The 27,407-nt window shown below is 43.3% G+C and overlaps 2 protein-coding genes across 2 annotated transcripts; one reads left to right on the top strand and one right to left on the bottom strand.

Moving 5' to 3' along the window:
• The first annotated feature begins 3,693 nt into the window (after positions 1-3,693).
• LOC123404899 (ubiquinone/menaquinone biosynthesis C-methyltransferase UbiE-like) lies at positions 3,694-17,896 on the top strand. The gene is made up of 7 exons (XM_045098823.1): positions 3,694-3,822; positions 3,878-4,122; positions 4,200-4,333; positions 4,650-4,680; positions 4,773-4,915; positions 16,864-17,324; positions 17,756-17,896. The coding sequence occupies exons 1-7, from the start codon at positions 3,694-3,696 to the stop codon at positions 17,894-17,896; spliced, it is 1,284 nt and encodes a 427-aa protein (XP_044954758.1).
• Positions 17,897-23,385: 5,489 nt separating this feature from the next.
• On the bottom strand, positions 23,386-25,881 carry LOC123401413 (G-rich sequence factor 1). Its single transcript, XM_045095205.1, has 2 exons — positions 25,707-25,881; positions 23,386-24,521 (listed from the first exon to the last, which is right to left on the bottom strand). Exons 1-2 carry the CDS (start codon positions 25,721-25,723, stop codon positions 23,633-23,635), a joined length of 906 nt encoding a protein of 301 aa, XP_044951140.1. The 5' UTR covers positions 25,724-25,881; the 3' UTR covers positions 23,386-23,632.
• Positions 25,882-27,407: the final 1,526 nt, after the last annotated feature.

Here is a 27,407-nt window from a genome sequence, read left to right on the forward strand (position 1 = left end):
AGCATCACGAGTGGGTCAACAATAGTTACACGACGATGCCTTCATCAAGGTAACGACGCAGAACGCCGCCATCAGCTCGGTTTTCACCGGCAACTATGTCTTCCAGACTCGCAGCCGGGACTGCATGACGGATCGTGAGATCCAACCACCCAGCCTCAGGCTGACCACCTCCGACGGAGGAGATGACCGCAACTGCCGGCTGTACCGGCCAGAATAGATCTGATCGGAGGCTGCCGAGCAATCCACCAGGCCCTCGACGCCGCCGCTGATCTAAAGTCGGATGACGCGCCGCGCAGCATAGCCCGTCGCCTCCAGCCGAACCAGTCCAGCCACCACACACTGCTGCCAATGACCGGCTGCCTGCAGCCACCCTTTCCCGAGGCGGGGACGACCACCGCCCCGTCGACGCAACCATCGTCGTCGCTCCGTAGATCGGCCATGCCTCCGCGCGTGTAGAGGCCCCGCACCACCCCTGGTGACGTGGGACAGTGGGATGCCTCCGCCACCATCGTCGGCCACCGAGCATTGCCCGGCGGCGTCCCCCGACGGCGACGAAGGGAGTGGAGGAGGGAGCGCGCGCCCCCGGTGGCTAGGATTTAGGCACCGCCCGAGTCGCCCTAGCGGGGGCGACGCGGGGCCTGTTGTCGTTCCTCTGAGCTCGTTAATGAGATGAAATGGGAAATGGAAATGCAGTCCCACTAATACCTGATCATATACATTGTCCTGACGATTTGAAATGAATAGTGCTCGAATTTCATAGCCTGCAATATGGTATATATTTATCCGTTTCTTGCATAGGTTACGAGAAGCCTTTAGGAGCGGTTGTAGACGAACGTGATATGTCATTACTAATATCCATATGTTAGTTCGCGAAGGGCAATTCCTAATCTTACCGTATTGACGCTCACTTGATTCCACAGGACATCATTTACACTTTGACTTGGAGGAATAATGGCCACTGGTAGGCCAGCGCAAAGATGAAACGTTTGATGAGCGGAAATGGTACATCAAGCTTCGTGAGTTCATCTTGGTCAACATATTTTTATTTCATGCTCTATTTGGGTTTTCTGAAAGCCACAATGGATATTTTTCACTTTATTGCATTGCTTCAGGACTTGATCATCGATGATAAGTAGTATGTGTTTTTATGCAAAATTATTTTGGTATTTTGTTACAACTTTAAACATGTGTTTTTTTTTACTTTGGTGCACTGGTTGCACCATAAGGATAGGTGCATTTGACTCTTCAGCCGCAATGTACATTGTGTAGTTACAAGTGTACAACGTTGCTACGCCAACTCCTACTATTAGCTGATACATCTTTGGCCAAAACAGCAGACACTAGTAGAAAACAGGGCTATAGACCCAATTGGTAAGGGCCTTTAGTCCCGAGTCACCAATCGGGACTAATAACTTGGGACTAAAGCCCCCCCCCCCCTCTTTAGTCCCGGTTTACCACGACCAAGGACTAATTCCCTTTCACGTGGCTGACACAGCGTGCCGGGGGCGAGGACCTTTAGTCCCGGTTGATAGCACCAACTGGGACTAAAGGATTTGGGGTTTTGGATTTTGTGGTTTATTGTTTAATTTTGCTTTTCATTTTCTGTTTTCTATTTAATTCGTTTTCATTTAGAACATATTTTACGCTAGTACATACAGTACACATTATGCATATATCATAGGATTTCTTGTAGGACCAATCATATATCATAGAATTTCTCGTAGGCCAATCATATATCATAGAATTTCTTGTAACATGCATATGTATATGCATACACACACACACACACACACACATATATATATATATACATTTTGATATATACAATTTCTTCGACAACTTGCAGATCATTACATGCATGCATTAATTGAAGTAGTGGTATTCTCCGGCGGGATCTATGACCTGCTCAAGCAAAAAACCCGAAATTTCCTTTTGAAGTGCTCGTATGCATTCATTTGGCAGGAGCGGTTGTCGCATCTCTTTCATCTTTAAAGAATGAGACCCATATGAATATATTAGTTGTGTGTATATATATCAGACCATGATAAAAAAAATATGAATAGTGTTTACGTACCCAATGAGTCCTTGCATTTGTGCTCCGTTCGGTCATAAAGTGAATGTTCTCGCAAACATAGTATGCACATAGATTATTGGGTTCTTCTGTTCCTGTCGCATGCACCACTTTACGAGAAATGAAATCAGTGAGATAATAATCAAGCATTATAATGGTATTAAAACTATAACTAAAAACCTTGGGTAGGTAGCGTAGGAAATTTTTTATTTCCCATGCGGCGTTCCCCAAGAGTGAGATGACAATTATAAGCCGTACGTGTGTCCTTTCGTTTTTAAATACTCGACTGAGCGCAAACCACGAGGAAAACTCTAAATTAAAGCATCGAGAGAAATAAAGAAGGATCGCAAACCAAAAGTTAGAAATCGTTGGATCTCTTTACTTCATCATGGAGACTTAGGTGTTTTTCTATTTTATAACATTTTACCTAGGAGAGGACTAGATCCTATGATATATATTAACTTGGCATGGTCCATTAGGATGATGATTATTATAGTGGTTTTCTATTTTGTGACATATTAACTTGGTATGATTAAGATGATGATGAGATGTTACATGATTAAGAGGATGATGAGTTTTTAGATTATTAATATGATGATGAGTTGTTAAATTATTAAGATGATGATATGTTATATGACAAATATTAGATTAACGTGGATGGATGCAAGTGACCAAGTTGAATTAGAGGAAAATATGATGTTGCGACTCTAACCCAACTTGATCACTTCCACCCATCCACTTTAATCTAAATGTTGTTTTTTACACAATTGTTATTATTGTTGTATATTAATATATATAACCGTGCGTAAATACAATATATATATTAAAAAAGAAATTTGCGCGGTTAGTAGTGAGGCGGGTTAAAAAAGCACGTTACTGCTAACTCAGTTACCAGTATCGATGGGCAAACGACACTACTTCTAAATTTTAGTTGTAGCGCCGTATCGATAGCGCGGCCGCCGGCACTACATATAGGTTTTTGACCCACGCTATTGCTAGGGGTTTTCCTAGTACTGATCGTATTGGCAAAGTAGCATTTTAAAACAATTATGGTACTCCCTCCTTTCCGGTTTATAGGGCTTATCTCAAAAATTTCATATTTTTATTATATTTGACTCATTTTGAGTCTAATTAAGTTAAAGTGCTTTGAGTCCCATGCCATATTTAATTCATAGAGTTTAGAGAAAGGAAATGAGTGGCTATGCATGCATCGTTTTCTACATCCATGATGCAAGTCCAATGAAAAAGAGGATGCTACATTTATTGCCTCGGAAATTGAATATGTGAGAAATATTTCATTGGCTAGTTAAAACTAGTGACATCTAATCATAATTCACCTTGGTTGATAAGATTTCAGATTTGAGCTTTACAAACCGAAAAAGAGGGAGTAGATAGAGAAAAACACAACTGTGGCAATTGGGTGGTAACAAATCTAGCGGGGTAAATGCACGGGTCACCATGCTAGTTACTACAAAGAAACAAAAATGAATGGATAGGAATTTTGTGAGAAGTCTTATCTTGCGAGACCTGAGATGAATGGTGAGAACTCTCATCGTAGAAGCTGTATATAAGAGTAGCACTTTTGTTAGTCGCTTGTTCCCACGGCCAATAGCTTGTTGAGAATGAGCACCTTAGCGGCGGTCGGCTGGACCCTGGCCGGTGGACGACGCAGCGTGCGTTGCTCAATAGGCGGCGCCGACGAGCGCAAGGAACTCTTCGGCCGCGTCGCACCTGTGTCCATCGGCCATGGTGTCTGTCATATACTGACTGACTGACTGCTGCCGGGTGTTGCTGGATGCCATGCAGATCATGGACGTATTCAGCCTGGGACAGCACCGGACGTGGAAGCGCATGTGCGTCTCCTGGTCCATGGCCAAGCGAGGGGACCGCGTTCTCGACCTCTGCTGCGGCACCGGCGACCTGGCGCTGCTGGCGTCGGAAAAGGTCGGCTTGGATGGACAGGTGGTGGCTGTGGACTTCTCCAGGGAGCAGCTGCAGGCCGCGGCCAGCCGCGCAGAACGGCAATGGAAGCCTTGCTACAGCAACATCAGGTAAGTAACTCTAGTAGTATGTCAAGTTTATTTTGTTATGATCAAGTATCCATTGCTTCATTATTGGGTTACGGCAGATGGATGGAGGGTGATGCACTCGCTCTGCCATTTGCTGACTGCTCTTTCAACGCTGTGACCATGGGCTATGGACTGCGGAATGTGGTCGACAAATCCAAAGCCATGTCAGAGATATTCAGGGTCTTAAAATCCGGTTCTCGTCTTCTTTTTATTTTGTTATTGTTATAGCGCACCGTAAATTTTAACATGGTTCCTCTTACCCATCTTTTTACGTGTGAGACGAGAAGGTAATAGTTAATTAGACCACTAATTAATGGAAGAAAAGGCTTAGATCTATTCGCTAAAAAAAGGCTTAGATCTATTTTATACTATTATCTCATGTGAAAAGACAAGGTAAGAGGGACCATGTTAAAACTCCTCCGTATGCTGAACTTTCTTGCGCAAGCATGGCTCTCCTCCGGCTAGTGTCTACAAATTAGCCATATTTGCTTTCATTGTACTGCACGCAGGATCAAGGGCATCGATTCTAGATATCGACAAGCGCTTACTGCTTCTCATCGAGGTAAAATTTAGTGTCGTCCAATATATCTATCTATAAATATATACACGCACACACATGAATTACTGACTAGTGACAGGATTATTTTCACTGTACAGTGTTGGATAATCGATAATGTTCTCACCAATTTAGCTCCTCTGTATGGACTAGCTGAGGAGTACAAGTACCTGAAAGGCTCCATCTCACAGTATCTAACAGGTTCACTATACGATCAAAGTATGTAAAAAACTAAAAAACATCAAGTAGAAAGAATAACATCAACCTTCATTGTGTTGTCTATATATATAGGACACGAGCATCTTTTTATCACTATAACCTGTTTCAGTTTCTCCGAGATTTTTCATGATGTAGAAGGAAGTGTGGCTTCGTCTTAAGTAATTTATTATATTCCAAATAAATCTCGAGATGTATTACATGCAACCAGTAGCCAGCAAATGGCATGAAACAGTTCGTGCGTGTGCTCGTGCCACCCTCATCATTCCTGTCAAATGACATGGACAACTGTTTGGAATGATGGACTTGTAAGATAGCTGGAAGCGCCGTGCCTTCTCTGGCAGGCGGTTGCGTGTTTATATAACAGGGGGCCGATCCCTGAGAGGCATACATGACTTGGAGTACAAGATAAAAGAGAGATAGAGATAACAAGAGATAAACAAAGCATTCGGTTCTATCTCTAGTAACCGGAAGGTTTAAATTATCCTGATACATGGTATATCTCATGTTCAAGGAACAGATAAGCTAAAACTTATATTGCGTTTAATACTCTCCCTTAATCACAACTTCGTTAAGTTGAGATTACGCTTGAACTCTTCAAAATACTTTGTTGATAGAGCCTTGGTGAATCCATCAGCCACTTGATCTCGTGAATGCACAAAACGGATTTCCAACTGTCGATTTGCAACTCTTTCTCTGACAAAGTGGAGATCTATATCAATATGTTTTGTCCTTGCATGAAATACTGGGTTAGCAGATAAGTACGTGGCACCAAGATTATCACACCACAAACATGGAGCCTGAGTGTATTTTACACCAAGTTCCTTTAGCATAGACTGTACCCAGATGATCTCTGTAGTGGCATTAGCTAATGCCTTATATTCTGCCTCTGTACTAGATCTAGAGAGAGTAGCCTGTTTCTTTGCACACCAAGAAATTAGGATAGGTCCAAAGAAGATAGCAAACCCACCAGTGGAACGCCTGTCATCTGGACAACCTGCCCAGTCAGAGTCTGAAAAACCACTCACAAGTGTAGATGAAGACTTGTTGAAGTTTAGACCAACATTTATAGTATTTTTAATATATCTCACTATCCGTTTGGCAGCAGTCCAATGAACAGTAGTGGGTGCATGCAAAAATTGACATACTTTGTTAACAGTAAAAGAGATGTCAGGCCTTGTGAGGGTTAAGTATTGAAGTGCCCCTACGAGACTTCTGTACCTAGTGTTGTCCTCTTGATTTAAGAGATCTCCTTGTGTAAGTGACAATTTCTCTGTACTAGACAGAGGAGTTGGTGAAGGCTTACATCCTTGCAACCCAACCCCTATTTACCAAATCTGTAGCATATTTTTTCTGAGATAAGTGAAGGCCATCTCCATGCCTCTTAACTTCAATTTCTAAAAAGAAATGAAGATCACCTAGATCTTTAAGAGAAAACTCAGCACTTAAGTCCTTTAACAGTCCTGTCACTGCCTCATTAGATGAACTTGTAACAATGATATCATCAACATAAATAAGCACAAGGATAAATGTATGTGACTTATTATAGATGAAAAGAGATGTATCAGATTTTGAAGCTCTAATACCAAGGGCTTGTAGTTTTTGACTGGGACGTGAGTACCATGCTCTTGGGGCCTGTTTCAAACCATAGAGAGCTTTCTCAAGCTTACACACATAGTTGGGTGCATTTTTCTTCTCAAACCCAGGAGGTTGTTTCATGTCAACTTCCTCTTTCAGAACACCATGAAGAAACACATTCTGTACATCTAGCTGTCTGAGGCTCCATCCCCTGGATACAGCAATGGACAGAACCAGTCGTATAGTAGCAGCTTTGACAACAGGACTGAAAGTGTCCTCATAATCTATGCCATACCTTTGCTTGAACCCTTTTGCAACTAATCTTGCTTTATAACGATCTATGGTACCATCAGACTTTCTTTTGATTCTGAAAACCCACTTGCAATCAATTAAATTTTTACCTTTCTTTGGAGGCACAAGATGCCATGTTTTATTTTTCTATAGTGCTATATATTCTTCCTCCATAGCCTTTTTCCACTTTGCATCAGACAGTGCTTCACTGAGAGTGGCAGGTTCACCTGTGGAACAAGCTAAGCCAAATTTGGTTTTGTAATTTAATTGCTTAAGTACCCCTTTTTGTAACCTGGTACGGGATCTTCTGCGGTTGATGTATCTGCAAGGAGGAGAGGATCCACCGAGGCTAACGCAGAAGATCCCGAGATGTGTCGGCAGTTGTTGGGGGCGGCAGCCGAGGCAGATTCGCCGGTCGCGTCGTCGCGCAGTAAACGCGCTCGCGTGTTGTCAGGGCCGGTCGGTCTGCCTGATGACGGTAGTTGGCGACGCGCGTGTCAGCCGTAGGGTCCGGGCCGCCGCGTCGTGCATGCGCAGGAGCTCGCGACGCAGTTTCTGGCTCCACGGCAGGCGCTGATCCCGGGGTGGATCCCATGTCCGTCTGCGGCAACTGCGATCCCGAGGGAGATCTGCTCCCTGCCGGGGGGCACATGAAATATTGCGATGATGGAGTGATTTGGTCATAGTTTTGAGCATCATTTTTTACGCCGATTGTACCTGCATCAGAACAAGACTCATGCACGTGTAGTCCATTGTTGATCAACACAATTATTTTCCCCATGATCACGATGGATAAGGCTAGGTGGTAGGAGTAGTATTTCTTGGCGAAGGAGAGCACCGACATTGGGATGACGGGTGGCGAATGGAAACTTAGTTTCATCAAAGATAACATCGCGAGAGATGTAAACCCGACCAGTGGAGACATCTAGACATTTTACCCCTTTGTGGAGAGGACTATACCCAATGAACACACATTGTGTGGATCGAAACATAAGTTTTTTATTATTATAGGGTCTAAGGTTTGGCCAGCATGCTCAACCAAAGACACGAAGAGATGTGTAGTTGGGTTTAGTTTGAAGAAGTCTTTCCATGGGAGTTTCATAGTTGATGACATGGCTAGGCAACATGTTTATAATGTGGACGGCTGTGTGGAAAGCCTCATCCCAAAATTTGAGGGGCATAGATGCACCATCAAGAAGGGATAGACCAACATCAACGATGTGGCGATGTTTACGTTCGGCTGACCCATTTTGTTGATGGGCATGTGGACAGGAGACATGGTGTGAGACACCAATCTTTTGGAAGAAGGAGTTCAACTTTTCATACTCCCCTCCCCAATCGGATTGAACAGCAAGAATTTTGCTGTCAAATTTGCGTTCAACGAGTGCTTGAAAATTAAGGAAAACTTGAAACACATCGGATCTTTTCTTGAGAAGATAGATCCAAGAGTACTTGCTATAGTCATCGATGAAACTAACACTAGTAGAAAACAGGGCTATCGTTCGGCCCTGGCCAGCTCATTAGTCCCGGTTCTTCAAGAACCAGGACCAATGGGGGGGTATTAGACCCGGTTCGTGAGCCCAGGGGGACGGCCGGGGCCTCGTGGGCATTGGTCCCGGTTCGTGTAGAACCATTTGTTCCGGTTCGAGCCACGAACCGGGACCAATGGTCCTCGCTGCTGGCCCACAACCATTGGTCCCGGTTCGTGGCATGAACCGGGACAGAAGGGGTGGCTTTCGTCCCGGTTCATGCCACGAACCGGGACAAATAACTTGCCTATATATACCCACCACCGAGGCAGAGCACTCCACAGTGCTCTGTTTTTTCTATCCGGCAAGGAGAGGGCATTTGGGTGATCTAGTTCACCTCCTATGCACATGAGGTGTTCGATGAAATGCCCTAGCCATACTAGTTAAGCTTTCTCCTCTCGAAGCTCGACCTAGGAGCTCCATTTTTTTCGAGATTTGTCTAGATTTAGGGGTCCGTCATGCCCCGTCCCCGTTTTCACCGTCGTTGATCGCCTGCGCCGATCTCGTCGCCAGCACCACCATGGTGAGCCTCTTGTTCTTATCTTCTTTATGATACTTGTCTGATTTTCCTACTTTAGATAGATATTTGTCTGATTTTCTTAATTTTGACACACATAATTATATGTAATGCACGCAGATGAACCGGCAATGGATGTATGGTGACAGACACACCTCCGAGTACATTAAGGGCGTGCATATTTTTCTTGAAGTGGCTGAGGCAAACAAGAAGAATGGTTTTATGTGTTGTCCATGCAGTAAATGTGGGAATACAAAGTCTTACTCTGACCGGAAAATCCTTCACACCCACCTGCTTTACAAGGGTTTCATACCACACTATAATGTTTGGACGAGGCACGGAGAAATAGGGGTTATGATGGAAGACGGCGAAGAAGAAGAGGACGATGACAACTATGTGCCCCCTGAATACGGTGATGCTGCAACGGGGGGAGCTGCTGAAGATCAAGAGGAACCAGACTATGTGCCCGATGATGCTGCAATGGGGGAATCTGCTGAAGATCAAGAGAAACCAGACGATGAGCCCGATGATGATCTCCGCCGGGTCATTGTCGATGCAAGGACGCAATGCGAAAGTCAAAAGGAGAAGCTGAAGTTCGATCGCATGTTAGAGGATCACAAAAAAAAGTTGTACCCCAATTGTGAAGATGGCAACACGAAGCTGGGTACCGTACTGGAATTGCTGCACTGGAAGGCAGAGAATGTTGTGCCTCACAAAGGATTTGAGAAGCTACTGAAAATATTGAAGAAGAAGCTTCCAAAGGATAATGAATTGCCCGACAGTATGTACGCATCAAAGAAGGCCGTATGCCCTCTAGGATTGGAGGTGCAGAAGATACATGCATGCCCTAATGACTGCATCCTCTACCGCGGTGCGTACGAGGATTTGAGCGCATGCCCGGTATGCGGTGCATTGCGGTATAAGATCAGACGAGATGACCCTCGTGATGTTGACGGCGAGCCTCGCAGGAAGAGAGTTCCTGCGAAGGTGATGTGGTATGCTCCTATAATACCATGGTTGAAACGACTGTTCAGAAACAAAGAGCATGCCAAGTTGATGCGATGGCATAGTGAGGACCGTAAGAAAGACGTGAAGTTGAGAGCACCCGCTAACGGGTCGCAGTGGAGAAAAATCGAGAGAGAGTACTGGGCTGAGTTTGCACGTGACCCAAGGAACGTATGGTTTGGTTTAAGCGCGGATGGCATTAATCCTTTCGGGGAGCAGAGCAGCAATCACAACACCTGCCCCGTGACTCTATGTATGTATAACCTTCCTCCTTGGATGTGCATGAAGCGGAAGTTCATTATGATGCTAGTTCTCATCCAAGGCCCTAAGCAACCCGGCAACGACATTGATGTGTACCTAAGGCCATTAGTTGAAGAACTTTTACAGCTGTGGAATGGAAACGGTGTACGTGCGTGGGATGAGCACAAACAGGAGGAATTTAACCTGCACGCGTTGCTGTTTGTAACCATCAACGATTGCCCCGCTCTTAGTAACCTTTCTGGACATACAAACAAGGGATACCACGCATGCACGCACTGTTTAGCTGACACCGAAAGTATATACCTGGAAAGCTGCAGGAAGAATGTGTACCTGGGCCATCGTCGATTTCTTCCGACCAACCATCAATGTCGAAAGAAAGGCAAGCATTTTAAAGGCGAGGCGGATCACCGGAAGAAGCCCGCCATGCGTACCGGTGATCACGTACTTGCTATGGTCAATGATTTACACGCAATCTTTGGAAAGGGTCCCGGCGGACTAGCTGTTCCGAGTGACGCTGTGGGACACGCACCCATGTGGAAGAAGAAATCTATATTTTGGGACCTACCCTACTGGAAAGACCTAGAGGTCCGCTCTTCGATAGACATGATGCACGTGACGAAGAACCTTTGCGTCAACCTGCTAGGCTTCTTGGGCGTGTATGGGAAGACAAAAGATACAGCTAAGGCGCGGGAGGACCTGCAACGTTTGCACGAAAAAGACGGCATGCCTCCAAAGCAGTATGAAGGTCCTGCCAGCTACGCTCTTACCAAAGAAGAGAAGGAAATCTTCTTTGAATGCCTGCTTAGTATGAAGGTCCCGACTGGCTTCTCGTCGAATATAAAGGGAATAATAAATATGGCAGAGAAAAAGTTTCAGAACTAAAGTCTCATAACTTCCACGTGATTATGACGCAACTGCTTTCGGTTGCATTGAGGGGGCTTCTACCGGAAAACGTCCGATTAGCCATTGTGAAGCTATGTGCATTCCTCAATGCAATCTCTGAGAAGGTGATCGATCCAGAAATCATACCAAGGCTAAGGAGTGATGTGGTGCAATGTCTTGTCAGTTTCGAGCTGGTGTTCCGACCATCCTTCTTCAATATCATGACGCACGTCCTAGTTCATCTAGTTGACGAGATTGTCATTCTGGGCCCCATATTTCTACACAATATGTACCCCTTTGAGAGGTTCATGGGAGTCCTAAAGAAATATGTCCGTAACCGCGCTAGGCCAGAAGGAAGCATCTCCATGGGCCATCAAACAGAGGAAATCATTGGGTTTTGTGTTGACTTCATTCCTGACCTTAAGAAGATAGGTCTCCCTAAATCGCGGTATGAGGGGAGACTGACTGGAAAAGGCATGCTTGGAGAGGAGACAATAATATGCAGGGACGAATATTCTTGGTCTGAAGCACACTGCACAGTTCTACAGAACTCTACCTTGGTGACCCGTTATGTCGATGAACACAAGAACAGTCTGCGCTCCAAACACCCGGAGTAGTGCGACGACTGGATTACATGTGAACACATCAGGACTTTCAGCAGTTGGTTGGAAACACGTCTCAGAGATGAAAACACTGTTTGTGATGAGCTATACTCGTTGTCCAGGGGACCATCTTCGACTGTTACGATTTGGAAAGGATACAAGATAAATGGGAATATATTTTACACGATCGCCCAAGATCAAAAGAGCACCAACCAAAACAGCGGTGTCCGCTTTGATGCAGCCACCGAGAGGGGAAAGGACACATATTATGGTTACATAGTGGACATATGGGAACTTGACTACGGAGTAGATTTTAATGTCCCTTTGTTTAAGTGCAAATGGGTCAATCTGTCAGGAGGCGGGGTACATGTAGACCCATAGTACGGAATGACAACAGTGGATCTGAACAATCTTGGGTACACTGACGAACCATTCGTCCTAGCCAATGATGTGGCACAGGTTATCTATGTGAAGGACATGCCTACCAAACCGAGAAAAATAAAAAATAAAGAAGCGAATACATCATACGATGAGCCAAAGCGCCACATAGTTCTTTCAGGAAAAAGGGACATCGTGGGAGTGGAGGGCAAGACATACATGTCCGAAGATTATGAAAAGTTTCATGAAATTCCTCCCTTCAAAGTCAAGGCTGACTCAAGCATCCTGATAAATGATGAAGATTATCCATGGTTACGGCGCAATAAGGAAAGGACACAAGCGAAGAAAAAGTGAAGACTTTCTCCACAACTATTATGATGATACCATGCCAACTTTCAACCTTTTTGTAGTTCATTTGAAATGCATGTTGTAACACACAAGTTTCCGTATAAATATGATGCATTTTTTAACACACAAGTTTCCGTATAAAATGCCTTTGTAACAGCCTTAGAACTGGTACAAAAGCAATCAACAAAAAGCTTTTATAAACCTCGAGTATTATTGAAACTAAAATTATATAGAATTTTGTTACAAACTTTAATAGCAAAAGGAATTATCATAAAAGAAAATAAATAAGTAATTAGAATTTTGTTACAAACTTTAATAGCAAAAAGAATTATCATAAAAGAAAATAAATAAGTAATTAGAATTTTGTTACAAACTTTAATAGCAAAAAGAATTATCGTAAAAGAAAATAAATAAGTAATTAGAAACCACTCCGAGCCCCTCTCGGCTAGCGAGGTGGGACTAAACATAGCACCGCACCGCGCGAGCACACGTCCTTTGGTCCCGGTTGGTATTTATTTGTTAAAAAATGGACTAAAAAGAATGAATTAAAAAGAATCAAATAAAACATTAATAAAAAGAATGAACTAAAAAATCAAAAAATATCAACTAAAAAAAGTTTTCATAAAATCAAAAAAAATTGCAACAAAATAGATGCGCTTATAGAGAAAAATCAACCTAAACACCCTTCGATTTTTAGGTTGAATTTTCTTTATAAGACACTTCGAATAAGCAGCCGTAGAGGGGCTTATAAACCATTAGCAGGGCGCATCGCTTGGCGAGGTGGGACTAAACTTCTTCGGAACTGCCGCGAACACACCTTTCGTCTCGGTTGGTGGCACCAACCGGGACCAAAGGTCTCTGTTTCCCGCCCTTTGGGCTGCTGAAAAGAGGCCATTGGTCCTGGTTGGTGCCATGAACCGGGACCAATGCCTTTGCTATATAAGCCAACACTTTGGAAATTTTCAGATTTCACGGTGCCGCGAGCTCATCCACGCCCGACGACGCCGCGAGCTCATCCACGGCGCCACCAGGCTGCCCCGTTGCCGTCGCCCATCGCCCGTGGCCCTCCGACCCCCGAGCCCACCCCCTCGCCTGTCGCCGTCGCCCTCCGCCCCCCATCGCCGTCGCCGTCGCCCTCCGCCGCCCCCGAGCCGTCGCCCGTCACCGTCGCCCTCGCCCTCCGCCCCCCGCCGCCGTCGCCGTCGACCTCGCCGCCCACTCTGACGCCCCGGCCGCCCCCGATGTGAGCCGCCGCCGCCACGGCTCTGTTTTTTTTTTTTTTGATTTATTGTTTTTATTTTTTATTTTTTTGGTGATATTATTGTTGAATATGCATGTTTGTATGTTCATATATATGCAAAGATCAAATATGTCAAATTTGTAGTCATCCAGATCTTTGTTCGAAACCTTTCTTTTTTTTAAATTAAACTAACAATGTTTTTAATTTCTTGTGCCATATGTTTGTAATAACTAAAGAAAATAAATTCGCGTATTAGTTGATTAAGATCAAGCAAGGAGATATTGACATTTTTCCATAACAGGTACAAGTACTTATGTTAGAAATTCCATGGAATAATGCCTACTGTTGAAAAAGAAGTGACAATTATAGGATAAAAATAATTATTGTAGGCACGAACGTAGAAGAAACATATAGCATTATTTTGGTAGTCCTACGAATCTGATACTTGTGCATCTCGACCTATTTTGGTAGTCCTGCATATCGGATACTTCTGCATTTCGGATACTTGTGCATTTCGGATACTCTAGGAACATCATTTCCTTTGATATGCTTATCCTATGTTGTCCTACATGAGCAATGGGATTAGATATGCAATTTTTGCTCACTAGAATAAACATTTCTGCCACTTTGGCAAAACTTATGGTAGTTGAATTAATCTAATGTTGTTACCAACCAAAAGATGGCATATATTAATTCTTGTTCATTAGATTGTTAGTTGTAGTGCAATATGAGACAGATAATTAACAGCTAGTATTACCACCATAGTTAATATAGCTTTGGTTTTATTTATTTATAGTAAGTGCTTAGTAGTTGAACTAGTTGATTTAATAAAACTACTTCGTTTTACTATATATAGAAGTAGTTTATTTTTAGCAAGAAAATTAATAGAACTGGTTTATTTTTTAGTTCATTTTACGATGCCTATCCCGCATCCTCGTCGTCGACTCGGCGGAGGACACCTGCTTGATCAGAGGGGCCCTGTCGGGGACTGGGCTCCGCCCGGCTAGTATTGGGAGGTGCTACCTTCCGGGGAGCGTAGGTTGGTGAGGAGGCAGCCCGTTGTTGACCCGATCCTTGTTTGGTGGCGGTCGCGTGGGCCAGTGACGGTGCCGAGGCTTCCGGACACCGCGGAGGTGGTACGTCACCGTGTCAGCGAGGAGGACGAGCACGTCCGTCGCTACATGGTTGCATTGGAGGGAAGGTTCTCCAATACCTGGCAGGTTCTTCAGGGATCTCACTGGAGCTATGATCCTGTGATGGTTCCTTTTCGTTGGGTGTCCACCGCCCGCGACGATACCCGTCGGGCGCTACGGTTCTAGCTGTATTAGTGATGCTATATGTATGACAAGAGATGATGTAGTTTTGCTTATAATTGAATGCATGCTAATTTGAATACTACTTTATTTTACGATTTGGTTTTGCTTATTGAATGCTCAAATTGGAAAAGTACTCGTACTTTGAATGCTCAAATTGAAGAGCACTATGCAGAAAAGTCCTACCTAATATTGATGATCATGTTGCTGTAAATGTTGTAAAGGGTAGTAATTGGTCTCTTCAGCTGATTTTCAGAGATGGAGTTCTTTACGATTATACTTGAGAAATCCTCCAGCAGGCAGGTGCTGCCGGACAATTTTGTGAAGATGCTGGACGGCCATCGGCCACAGAACATGAAGCTGAGGCAGGCCGGCAACGGGCTTCGCAAGCTGTGGGACGTGGAGGTGGTGTTCGACACCGATGGAAGCATGTACCTAGATCGTGGCTGGAAGCAGTTCGTCCGTGCCTACGTCCTGCGGCACGGGTACTTCCTTGTCTTCAGGTACGATGGCAACGCCACGTTCGTCGTGAAGGTGTTCGACATGACTATGTGTCGGAGGCGCTACCAGGACGACGACGATGCCAGTATGCTCTGTCTCTTCTTCCTCTGCATTAGGCTATGTCTCACCCCCATTTTTAAAAAAACTTTTTTGCATTTCGCAAGACAATGGGAGCAGGAGCAGCGAGTACTGACAATGTTGTAAAGGGTAGTAATTGGTCTCTTCTACTGCTTTTCAGAGATGGAGTTCTTCACGATTATACTTGAGAAATCCTCCAGCAGGCAGGTGCTGCCGGACAATTTTGTGAAGATGTTGGACGATCATCGGCCACAGAACATGAGGCTGAGGCAGGCCGGCAACGGGCTTCGCAAGCTGTGGGGCGTGGAGGTGGCGTTCCGACACCGATGACAGCATGTACCTAGATCGTGGCTGGAAGCAGTTCGTCCATGCCTACGACCTGCGGCACGAGTACTTCCTTGTCTTCAGGTACGACGACAAGGCCACATTCGCCGTGAAGGTGTTCGACACGACTATGTGTCGGAGGCGCTACCAGGACGACGACGATGCCAGTACGCTCTGTCTCTTATTCCTATCCATTAGGCTATATCTCACACCCATTTTTAAAAAAACTTTTTTGCCTTTGGCAAGGCAATGGGAGCAGGAGCAGGGAGTACTGGGACAGGTGCTATGTCTACGACAGCAGCGACTCTGGCTATAGCAAAAGTAGCAGCGACTCTGGCTACAACAAAAGTAGCAGCGACGATGGCCTCGCGATGGTGATCCCATAGCTGGGCGACAGGGCCATGCCAATTCTGGTAGAGGAGTACATCCCACAGCCTGGCCTGGGGCTTCGCCGCTCTAAGCGCATCAGGATGATGAAGGAGAAGGTGAAGAAGCAGGAGTGAAGATCTTAAGAACCTGATGGAGCTTTAATCTTTATATTGTAAACCTTTTAAGTACGATAGTGTTGAACTGCTACTGCACTTTTAAGTATGATGGTGGTGTGTGTGATGAAATTTTGTGCATGCTCATGGATGCTCATTGATGAAAGATAAAATTATTTCTTTTTGTGCTTGCTCATGGATGCTCCTTGGTTGATGTATATAACAACCTAAATTAACCCCTAATTAAACCAGCCCCTTTCAAAAAAACTCAGCTTCGGCCAGGTGCTGAAGCGTGGATGTCTTTTGGTTCCGGTTGGTGTCATCAACCGAGACTAAAGGCCCCCTGCCTGGCGTGGCCGCAGCGGCCACGTGGAGGTCCATCTGTCCCGGTTGGTGTAAGAACCGGGACTAAAGGCCGAGGGCATTAGTAACGACCTTTTAGTCCCGGTTCCAAAACCGGGACAGAAGGCCCTTACGAACCGGGACAAAAAGCCCTTTTTCTACTAGTGTGTTGCCGCTTTTATGTGCAAGTCTCGACTACAACAACCAACAAGATGTTTGCCATGTTGTTCAATCCTGGTTATCAGACTTTCTGTCACACACATCTTCTACATGACATCAGCTGGTATACAAGTAACTATTCAAGAAGGGAGGGATGTGAGAGACGACACTGACTTCCTCGACAAAGTTTCACATGGTAACAACTACTACCTCAACCATGACCGTTTCTCCAAGCTCGATCAAGCCAACCTGAACTATGGCTACCACAATGACAACTACCACGGCGACTCTGACATGATCGAGGACCTTCAAGCACCCTGGGATCCTGGCGAGCTCTTCATGACGGCGGCTTGGGGGCAAGCCGCATTTCAAGAAGGGAGGAATGTTAGGAGCCCTTCTATCACCATGTACCTGGGCTGGCCCCTTGGACCAGCAAACAGGCCTGGCCCGTTCGGGAACTACCGAGACGATAAGAACGAGAGACAAGGCGACGGGAGAGGCATCCAGTGGATCACGACTCGAACCGGCGGCGGCTACCTCCTTCCCTTCCCCCTCCGCTTCCCCTACCTCTACTTCATCTGTGTATCCAATTCCTGTAATAGCTATTGGATTCGTAGGATCATATGTGGTAGATCGTGTATTGGTGTGTACCACATCCGTATCCTAACATCAAGACGCCTTCCATCTATCATCACCATTGGTGACTTTAACAGAGAATGCAAGACATATCATGTGCAAAGACCTATGTGTTTGTCATCCTGAGACCTGCCATTCCTAGATAACCCTTAAAACAGTATATTAGTTTCTTGGCCATCTGGCAAGCTAGAGATTTCAACGTGAGAACTCAGTACCAAAATGACCGAATAGCACGATGTACTACTAATATGCTATATATGCACCCAAATGCCAACCTTATACTCTTTGTAGCACCTTGGATTTGCTTCGGCTCACATTTAATCACAAGGATGCATCGGAGATTTTATAGCCACCGGACATGATTGTGATTGGTCTAGACAACTGTCGAGGATTCAGTTATGAAGTTGTCGTGTGTTGTCTGCTCTAAATGTGTGACCTACCTTGTCATGTGCGTTGGCTCCAAATGTTATACCTGCCTCTACATGGACATGGTTGAGGTTGATCTTAACCATGGTTGAATATCCATCTTAACCTTCAATATCAAAATCATTGTTTGGCAATTATTGCCGGATCGCCGGATCGCCTTCCATCTGGGATGGAGGTGATCAAGTGACACGGTCCTGGGGATGGAGTGTATCGTCTTTGTGGTCTTCCGTAGACAGGGACCCACATTCTCTATTCTTGTATGTCGATGAGATTACTTTGGAGCTTTCTTTGTGAGGCTCTAGGGCCTGATTAGGAGGCCCGTGACTTGGTTGGGTTCCTTCAAACACGTGCTAACCAGACCGAGAGGAGGATACACAACTTCTGGCTAGTGTTTTCGGTGTTAGCTTGGACCATGTGGACAATTCAGAACAAAATTGTTGTTAGACGGGGTTTTTTTTCGACGGGCCTCTCATTCGATCTTCAAATTCCTTGTATTTTTTCAGGATTGGCACCCCCTGGCCACTTGGTGATCTTTTCCTAGATAGTGCGATCGCGATAGGCTAGGAGCCTAGGACACATGATGGATGGAAAGACTACTACTACATGCTGACTTGCCTCACGCGCAGGCCCCCTGGGCCTCTGGCCACTTGGTGATCTTGTTTTTTTCATTTCTCTCATGTTTTTTGGACGTTTTTAACTAGGTGATTTTTTTTATTTCTCTCATGTTTGTTGGGTGTTATTATGCTTATGCCCTAGTGCCGGCCACTTTAGGGGTCTTTTTTCTTATTTCTCTCATGTTTGTTTGGGCATGTTTATGTTGGTGTCCTGCAAGTGGCGTTCAAAAATGTGCCAACGACACCACTGTGGTCTTGTCTTAGTGATGATGAACAAAATATGTCAACGTGAGCCCTGGGAAACTCTTTTCTCTACAAGTGAATTTTCAATCAACTTCATCACTATTATATATAATACAAGAATGTTCACCATTTACAAATAATAAGAAGGTAAAACAACTAAATGACATAATATATGATATAAAATGTTCATCATTTACAAATAAAAATACTTACTCTAAAAACAATTATTTTTACTAATATAATATATAAATATTCACCATTTACGAAAAAAGAAATGGTAAAACTATTAAAAGGCACACAATATAACACAAAGATGTTCACCTTTTAAAAAATGATATTATTACATTAATAAATGTAACTCAAAGAGTTCATGGCTAAATTATTTACGAATACTTAAAACACATTTTATTCAATTAAGAATAAACAATTGCAAAAAAAATAATTTCAAGAAATGGACCGGTGTCATATAGTGGTGAGGTGGCAAAGCATGTCAAGCCACAAGTAATCCTAATAGTGGTGACGCTTGACGTTATGCCACGTCACCACTAAGTTGCGCCTGGTCACTATTATGAGTTCCACCTACAAGTGGTGTTCAAAAATGTGCCAACGACACCACTGTGGTCTTGTCTTAGTGATGGTGAACAAAATATGTCAACGTGAGCTCTAGGAAACTCTTTTCTCGACAAGTGAATTTTCAATCAACTTCATCACTATTATATATAATACAAGAATGTTCACCATTTACAAATAATAAGAAGGTAAAACAACTAAATGACATAATATATGATATAAAAATGTTCATCATTTACAAATAAAATACTTACTTTACTAAAAATATTTATTAATTTTACTAATATAATATATAAATATTCACCATTTACGGAAAAAGAAATGGTAAAACTATTAAAAGACACACAATATAACACAAAGATGTTCACCTTTTAAAAATGATATTATTACATTAATAAATATAATTCGAAGAGTTCCTAGCTAAATTATTTACGAATACTTAAAACACATTTTATTCCATTAAGAATAAATAATTGCAAAAAAAGTAATTTCAAGAAATGGACCCGTGTCATATAGTGGTGAGGTTGCAAAGCATGTCAATCCACAAGTAATCCTAATAGTGGTGACGCTTGACGTTATGCCACGTCACCACTAAGTTGTGACTGGTTACTATTATGAGTTCCACCTACAAGTGGCGTTCAAAAATGTGCCAACGATACCACTGTGGTCTTGTCTTAGTGATGGCGAACAAAATATGTCAACGTGAGCCCTGGGAAACTCTTTTCTCGACAAGTGAATTTTCAATCAACTTCATCACTATTATATATAATACAAGAATGTTCACCATTTACAAATAATAAGAAGGTAAAACAACTAAATGACATAATATATGATATAAAAAATTTCATCATTTACAAATAAAAATACTTACTTTAATAAAAATATTTATTACTTTTTACTAATATAATACATAAATATTCACCATTTACGGAAAAAGAAATGGTAAAACTATTAAAAGACACACAATATAACACAAAGATGTTCACCTTTTAAAAATGATATTATTACATTAATAAATATAATTCGAAGAGTTCCTAGCTAAATTATTTACGAATACTTAAAACACATTTTATTCCATTAAGAATAAATAATTACAAAAAAAGTAATTTCAAGAAATGGACCCGTGTCATATAGTGGTGAGGTGGCAAAGCATGTCAAGCCACAAGTAATCCTAATAGTGGTGACGCTTGACGTTATGCCACGTCACCACTAAGTTGTGACTGCTTACTATTATGAGTTCCACCTACAAGTGGCGTTCAAAAATGTGCCAACGATATCACTGTGGTCTTGTCTTAGTGACGGCGAACAAAATATGTCAACGTGAGCCATGGGAAAGTCTTTTCTCTACAAGTGAATTTTCAATCAAGTTCATCACTATTACATTAGCCGCGTTGATAAATAGTGATGAACTTGATTGAAAATGGGGCGCCACCTACTAAAGTTGTGGCAAGTATTTTCTCTAGAAGTGAATTTTCAATGCAACGGCTGGCAGTGAGGTTTGCTCAGGGCGTGCCGCCAATAGATGCAGGGGGAAGAAGACTTCGGCACCCCTAAGGATTTGGATGTAATTTTATTTTTTCTTTTGAAGGGTGTTTTTGTAAGGACGTGACATACTTAATATACTGAGTTAGGCCTTTTTGCAAAAAAAATGAGTCATGCTACAATGATGTCTCAATACCTTACAACGCAATGGCCTGATTGTCATCATCATTGGCGACCGGAACGGATATCAAAGAAGTTCAGAAGTATGATGTGCAAAGGCTTGTGTGTTTGCCATCCCGAGTCCTCCCATTCCTAGATAATCCTTACACAATCTATATTGCTTCCTTGATAATCTAAGCTTAAAATTTCAACAAGAGAGAGCTCGGAACGAGAATGATTGAAGTGCACGAAATAGTGCTAATGTTCTATATATGGATATAATGCCAACCACATGCTACCTGTAGCACCTTGCATTTGATTAGGATCCCATGTAATCGCAATGATGCATAGGTCGCTTTATAGCTAGTTGATCAAACCATTCCTCTCGATGGACATGATTGTGATCGATTTAGAACACGGACATGTACTGTTCATCCTAAATGTTAGGCCTACCTTGCCATGTAGTGTATGCTCTAAATGTTAGACCTACCTCTACATGAACATGGTTGGGACCGATCCTAAGCATGGCCGAGTGTTGAGCAATATTTAAGTTGACATGTAGTATCTACACTGAATTTGAGACATACATGCAAAGTGCGCTTAGTTGGTTAGATTCCTTGCTATGGAACTTGCAACGTGAGTTCAATGTCTAAACTTTACATCGATGCTCACCCTATCCTAGATTTATGAATATGACATGCTTGTCGACTATGAGTTGCATGTTTTGACTTTGTCCATCTAAATATTTACGGGCTCATTCTCTCATAAGGGTATGGTGTATCTGCATGTCTTCATAGGAGTGAGTATGTTACATTGTACTTGTTGTAGCAAAAAAATTAGACTTGCTTCTTCAATTTGATTAATGTGGTATGTTTGCTCTGTGAAACAATTGGATTTTTAAAATTAAGAATCCAAAGACACATGGTAGAATGCCGAGGTGATGATTGGTGTGTTTAAGGCTCTGATCATGATGAAGAGGTCAAATGTATCTCGCTGGCACCGATTACCTCATCTCTTTTTTTGTTGATTGGAAGTGCACAAACCACTACATCTCCGAGGTGAAAGCCAACCTATCATGGCTAATGTCCTCCATGGCGAGGTAGGCCTGAAGTGCACTGGTTTTTGGGACATGGTGCCACGCAAAGTTTGACCAAGATTAGCACTTAATATTACGAATTAATGAATACCAAAATAATATGGTGGGTTAATTTGCCGAATACACATACATGACGCGCACCTTAAATGTGATGGTGGGCTAGGCACGGGTAGGCGAACCTCTATGCCTTGAATGGCACTTAAGTGTGGGCCTGTATGTCAGGTGTGTTGTTCTCCTAGTTTAGGTGGTGTTTCTTTACCTAGGGACTAGACTAAAAAGTCCTTTTTAGTCCCTAGATAAAGAAACAAGAGGGACTTTTTTTTAAGGAAATAGAAAAACTCTCTGTTGAAGGGACTTTTTTTTTAGTCGCTGAGACTAAAAAAATCTAGTCACTTGAAAAGAAACACCACCTTAGTTAGGTGTGATTGTAAGCCCTTTAGAAAAAGTTAGGCATAATTATGTGTTGTGCATATTTTTGCCCGGCTTTTCTTGAATAAACAGAACAATTCTCAGGTGCTTAGATAAGGTTGTGCAGAGGCGAACTGACCGCTAGAAGGGTATGCCTTGCCATAGTCTACTATGCCTCTTGCAGACAGCTAGACTGGTATTTGCATTGAAACCTACCATAAAAATGTGTTAACAATGTGTAATTGCCTATGGAGCAAAATAAATAAATTTATACTTTAATGTATGTATATATACTTCCTCCGTTCTTAAATATAAATCTTTTAAGATATTTTATTAGGAGTCTACATACAGAACAAAATGAATGAATCTACACTCTAGAGTATGTATATATACATCCGTATGTAGTCCACTAGTGAAACCTCTTTAAAGACTTATATTTAGAAACGGATGAAGTACATCCATACGTAGTTTTCTAGTTAAAACTCTAAAAAAACTTATACTTCCTTCGTCATAGTATACTGGACGTATCTCCAAAACGATAATTTTTTACAATTAAAAGGAAATAAGACGCATGACATTAATTAGCCTATTAATTGAGATGTTTAGAAAACCGTCTTCATCAATGCATGCAAGAAAGTCGCTCGTTTAGTGAACAGGGTTACTAATGCGTCAGTTTTGCAATTAATTAGACGCTTTTACAACTCGTCCGCTCGGTTTTTCTACCAATAAAAGAACATCTAAGTCCAAAAACCCTGTGAAATACATCCAATATACTTTGATGGAGGGAGAATTTAGAAACAGAAGAGTAAATTGACGCATTGGTTCTGCATCCTCTATCCTCTGTTCCTGTACTAAGTACGTACCAGACTCCTTCCATGAGGGAATACACAATCAAGGATTTTCACATGATGAGTAACAGAAAACCACATCCATAACTGTAGTCATCAAACATCCCCAGGCGTCACCAAAAAGGTTACAGATAATCTCAAATCACATCACAAAGAAATAATATCATGAGGTACAAGTGCACTTTTTCAAAAAAGGATGGTAACAGTTACAAACTCAGCAAAGTATCTCATACACAGTTTTTTACCCTGAAGACGCAGTACGAGACCGTCTCATCAGAAACAGGAGCGCGAACTAACACAATCCAACAGAGATACAATTTTTAAGCATGATGAGAGCACAAAGGCTAAACCGGAACAAGATTATGCCCTTCTGACACCCAGGGTTCAGCGTCTTGTGGTAAGCTGCGTTCAGTGCCTGCCCCGCGGCTTCGCCCTGCTCGCCTCCTCAGGGGTCGATGGAAACAGCTCCACGTACCTGGTACCGATGGTCATCTTATCCTTGCACATGGCAGTCTTTGCAACCTCGGCCGTCGGGAACTCCACAAAGGCCTCGCCAGTGGCCTTCCCGTCCGAGCGGTAGGCAATGTGCACGTTATCCTCCGTCAGCTCGTACTCCACAAAGAACTTGATGATGTCCTCTATGGTGGCGGAGTAAGGGAGCCCACGCAGCTTCAGCACCTCAGTGTACTCCATGCTGCTCTTGTCTTCAGACAGCCTCCTGGGCCGTAGAGGAGGCGAGGAGTGCCGGTGCTCAGGCTCGAGGAGAGCACCACCCTGGTTCACCTCAGCGGCTATTGCGCTGTAGTATTCCTGCTTCTTGCATCTGAAAACCTCCACGTACCTCCTGCCCATGTTCTGCCTGTTGCGGTGCAGCGCAAACTCTGCTTGCATGGACGAAGGGAAGACAACAAAGGCCTCGCCAGAGAAGCGCCCATTCTTGTGGACCAGGAGGCAGTCCACTATGTCCAGCCCAGAAAAAAACTTGCTGATGTCAACATCCTCGCAGTCAAAAGGGAGCCCTCGCAGACGGACCGCTGGAAAGTTTTGGATGCCACTGTTAACCCCAGCAGCACCGGCCAAGTTGCCGCCGTAGCTAGGGTAGAAGCTGCTGCCGCTGCCACCAGCGCTGCTTCCCATGCCTGCAAAATATGGGGGGCCTGGCTCCATCATCCTGGCCCGCTTTGAAACGTCCAACGGGCTCCCTGCGTTCACTGCGAAGTATGGATTCGATTCCATCATTCGTGGCCTCTTTGATCCCTCGTACCCATCCGAAACCCCCCCGCTTCCCATCATTGCCCTTCAAATAATCCAATCCCAAAAAGAAAAAGGAGAATATCCCCCCATCTCTCAATCCCATTTTCATAAAAAATAACCCAAACATATGAAGAGAAGTAATTGCGCATAAATTAAATAATCTACAGAAGGTATTAATGCTTGGCAAGTAAATAGAACTGAAATGCAACGGCATCCATTACTTGAATGCAAGTAAAAAGGTGATAGCAAAATATTATGTTGTGCTTAAAAACAGAGGAGCAAAGTACATCCAATAGTTCCTATCTAATCCAAGTGTTACGTGGGCAAAAAGATAAAACAGGTCAAGTTTCAGTAATTATCAACATTATATTAGTATAAAACCTGGTGGCAAGCTTTGTCCTGCGTGCAGATTATTAACAGAGCATACTTCCCTTTTTAATGTTGTAAAGCGTGAGCTATCCATAGTACCAGCCAAGTTTTATGCTTAGATTATTAACATCTGGAAGTATATATGGACACCATGAGCATAGTTCATTATGATGTAAAGGCCTACATAAGCAACAAGTTTGGACAAGTGCACCCAGGAAACAGGTTTTTACTTCTTCCAAATGATCAGCTTCTACCGTTGCAACATTAAGTTAAGTCGATATACAGCCTAAATGGGTCCGACTAAGGTTAACACAACTACAAGTTTCGCAACAAAATTAACACATGAAAACTGACATTACAGACAGGTTCAGACCAAACAGAAAATGCTCTACATGGATTAAGGGATAACTATGTCCAGATCCGCAAGTAAACTAACAACTTACAGGTTGCCAATTCCACACACCAAACCAAGTTTTATGCATCAGAATTACCATGCGGGATTACACACTGAGACCACAACCACGATGTATAAGGCCTAACTTAGGACCGAGTTTGTACATCACCAAACACGGCTAGTAAAAATACTAGTAATAATTCGTTCTCAACCCAAATGGATTGGACTAAGAATTCGAATTGACCTTGGGCAGGTTACCACCGCGCAGATTCGCAGACAAAACTCGAATCACAAACAAACTAGAGATCCTTCCAAATCCCAAAACAGGGAGGCTAGCCGTGCAACCGGAAGAGGCCACTAGGCCGAAATCAATCAACGAGTAAACTAGCAGCCTGAACAATCTAGGCAGCCCAATCGGAGACCGGCCCGTACCGAGGCGAGTCGAGGCGTGAGGGAGGGGCTTACCCGCGGTGGCCGTACATGGCGGCGGCGGCCGGAGCTTCGCTGGGGAGGGGGTGAGGAGGAGCGGCCGGCGGGCGAGACGTGCGGCGGCGGCGGCGGCGGCGGAAACCCTAATCGCGAGAGGTGGGGATTGGGTGGTCGGCCCGGGCTGGATCTGTGCCTTTGGTAGCTATACGGTGCGGCGCCGATGGCACGGGGCGGTTATATAATTGCAAGGGCCAGGGGCAAACTCGGCAAGACATTACCGACTCGACGGACGGGTGGTGCAGTCTCGGAAGCTTCCCGATGGGACACGTCCGGCTCCAGATCGAATCCAAAGGGTGATTTTATTTCCTTTTGTTTATTGACCAGTAAGCATGCACGTGTAGCACACGATAAATGTTATAATTATAAGTTAAAACTAATTTATGAAAATCTGTATAAAAAGGCCGGCCCTTGTGTCATCCTTCCCTCACTCATGTCTTCTATGTCGTTGTAGAAGGGATTTTTTTTTAGATAAAGACGGTTCTACAATTACGTTAAATTTTATGGAGATATGACCGAGGCACAATTTTGCGGAATCGGATTGAAGCACAATTTTGTGAAATCCTTGAGCGAAAGCATGAACACAGCGGAAGTAAACAAATTCAACATCGACTCTATATGTGACAAATAGCACTCACTTGAGACCGGTCCCAACCCTTTGCATCCAGTTTATGAATCGAAGTCTGGAAATAAGATTGAAGCACAAACTTGTGGTAACCTTCGTCATGAGGAAAAGTAAGGCCGGATCAAAGTGCTTATGCCATTTCTAGCATGGTAACTCCCTGAAAAGATTGACAACAGGCTACCAGACACTGTCCATGTGATCCCGAAAGACCGAATCGATATTGACATAGAACAAGCCAATCGACGGCAGCGACACCTCCTCCTTGGCGGCGCATGTTGTTTAATGGAGTGGATATTGGTGTAGATTGCTGAGACACCCAAACACCATTCAAGAAAATGCATCATGTAGACCTAAAAACATGCATGGTTTAACTTTATTCAATCAGTATAATCTGATTATAAAGTATATTGTGTTGTGTTTCTATTATGTATAACTTCTTACATTCAAGACCAAAAAATGTTTTATATACTTATATTTTCATGCAGAATATTTAAGGTTGTCGAGGCATAACAAAAGTTAATCGAGCCACACAAGGATTAGTCACAAGGATGCTTGTGCAAGTTCTGTAAATTTATATATGATGTGAACTTGATATGTGGTAAAATATATTTGCTCCATCCCTTATACTAAAGTTGTACTCATAAGACTATAAGATTGTGATCAGAAGACTCTAGCTTACCAAGATTATTCTTTTTCTCATGCCTAAAGTGAGGTCCTAAATTTCAGATCATCATGGCTGCTTGATTAGATTTAGAACTCATTGTCGTTAGTCCTCATGCGTTGTATGAACAAAACAAAAGTGTTACTCTGAAGTATCAATGAACATTATAAAGGTACACGTAGGGAATATAGATCACATAAAAAGGAGAATTGATCCAATTGAAAGGGGTCGTGTGAGGAATGAAACAACTGCATTAACATGTGATACCTGTTGGGTAACGTAGCATAAATTCAAAAAATTTCTACGCATATTCAGATCTTCCTATGGAAAGACCAACAACGAGAGAGGGGTAAGAGCATCTTCATACCTTTGAAGATCGCTAAGCGGAAGCGTT

Source organism: Hordeum vulgare, chromosome 6H (genome assembly GCF_904849725.1).
Source record: "Hordeum vulgare subsp. vulgare chromosome 6H, MorexV3_pseudomolecules_assembly, whole genome shotgun sequence".
In the NCBI taxonomy this organism is placed as follows: Eukaryota; Viridiplantae; Streptophyta; class Magnoliopsida; order Poales; family Poaceae; genus Hordeum; species Hordeum vulgare.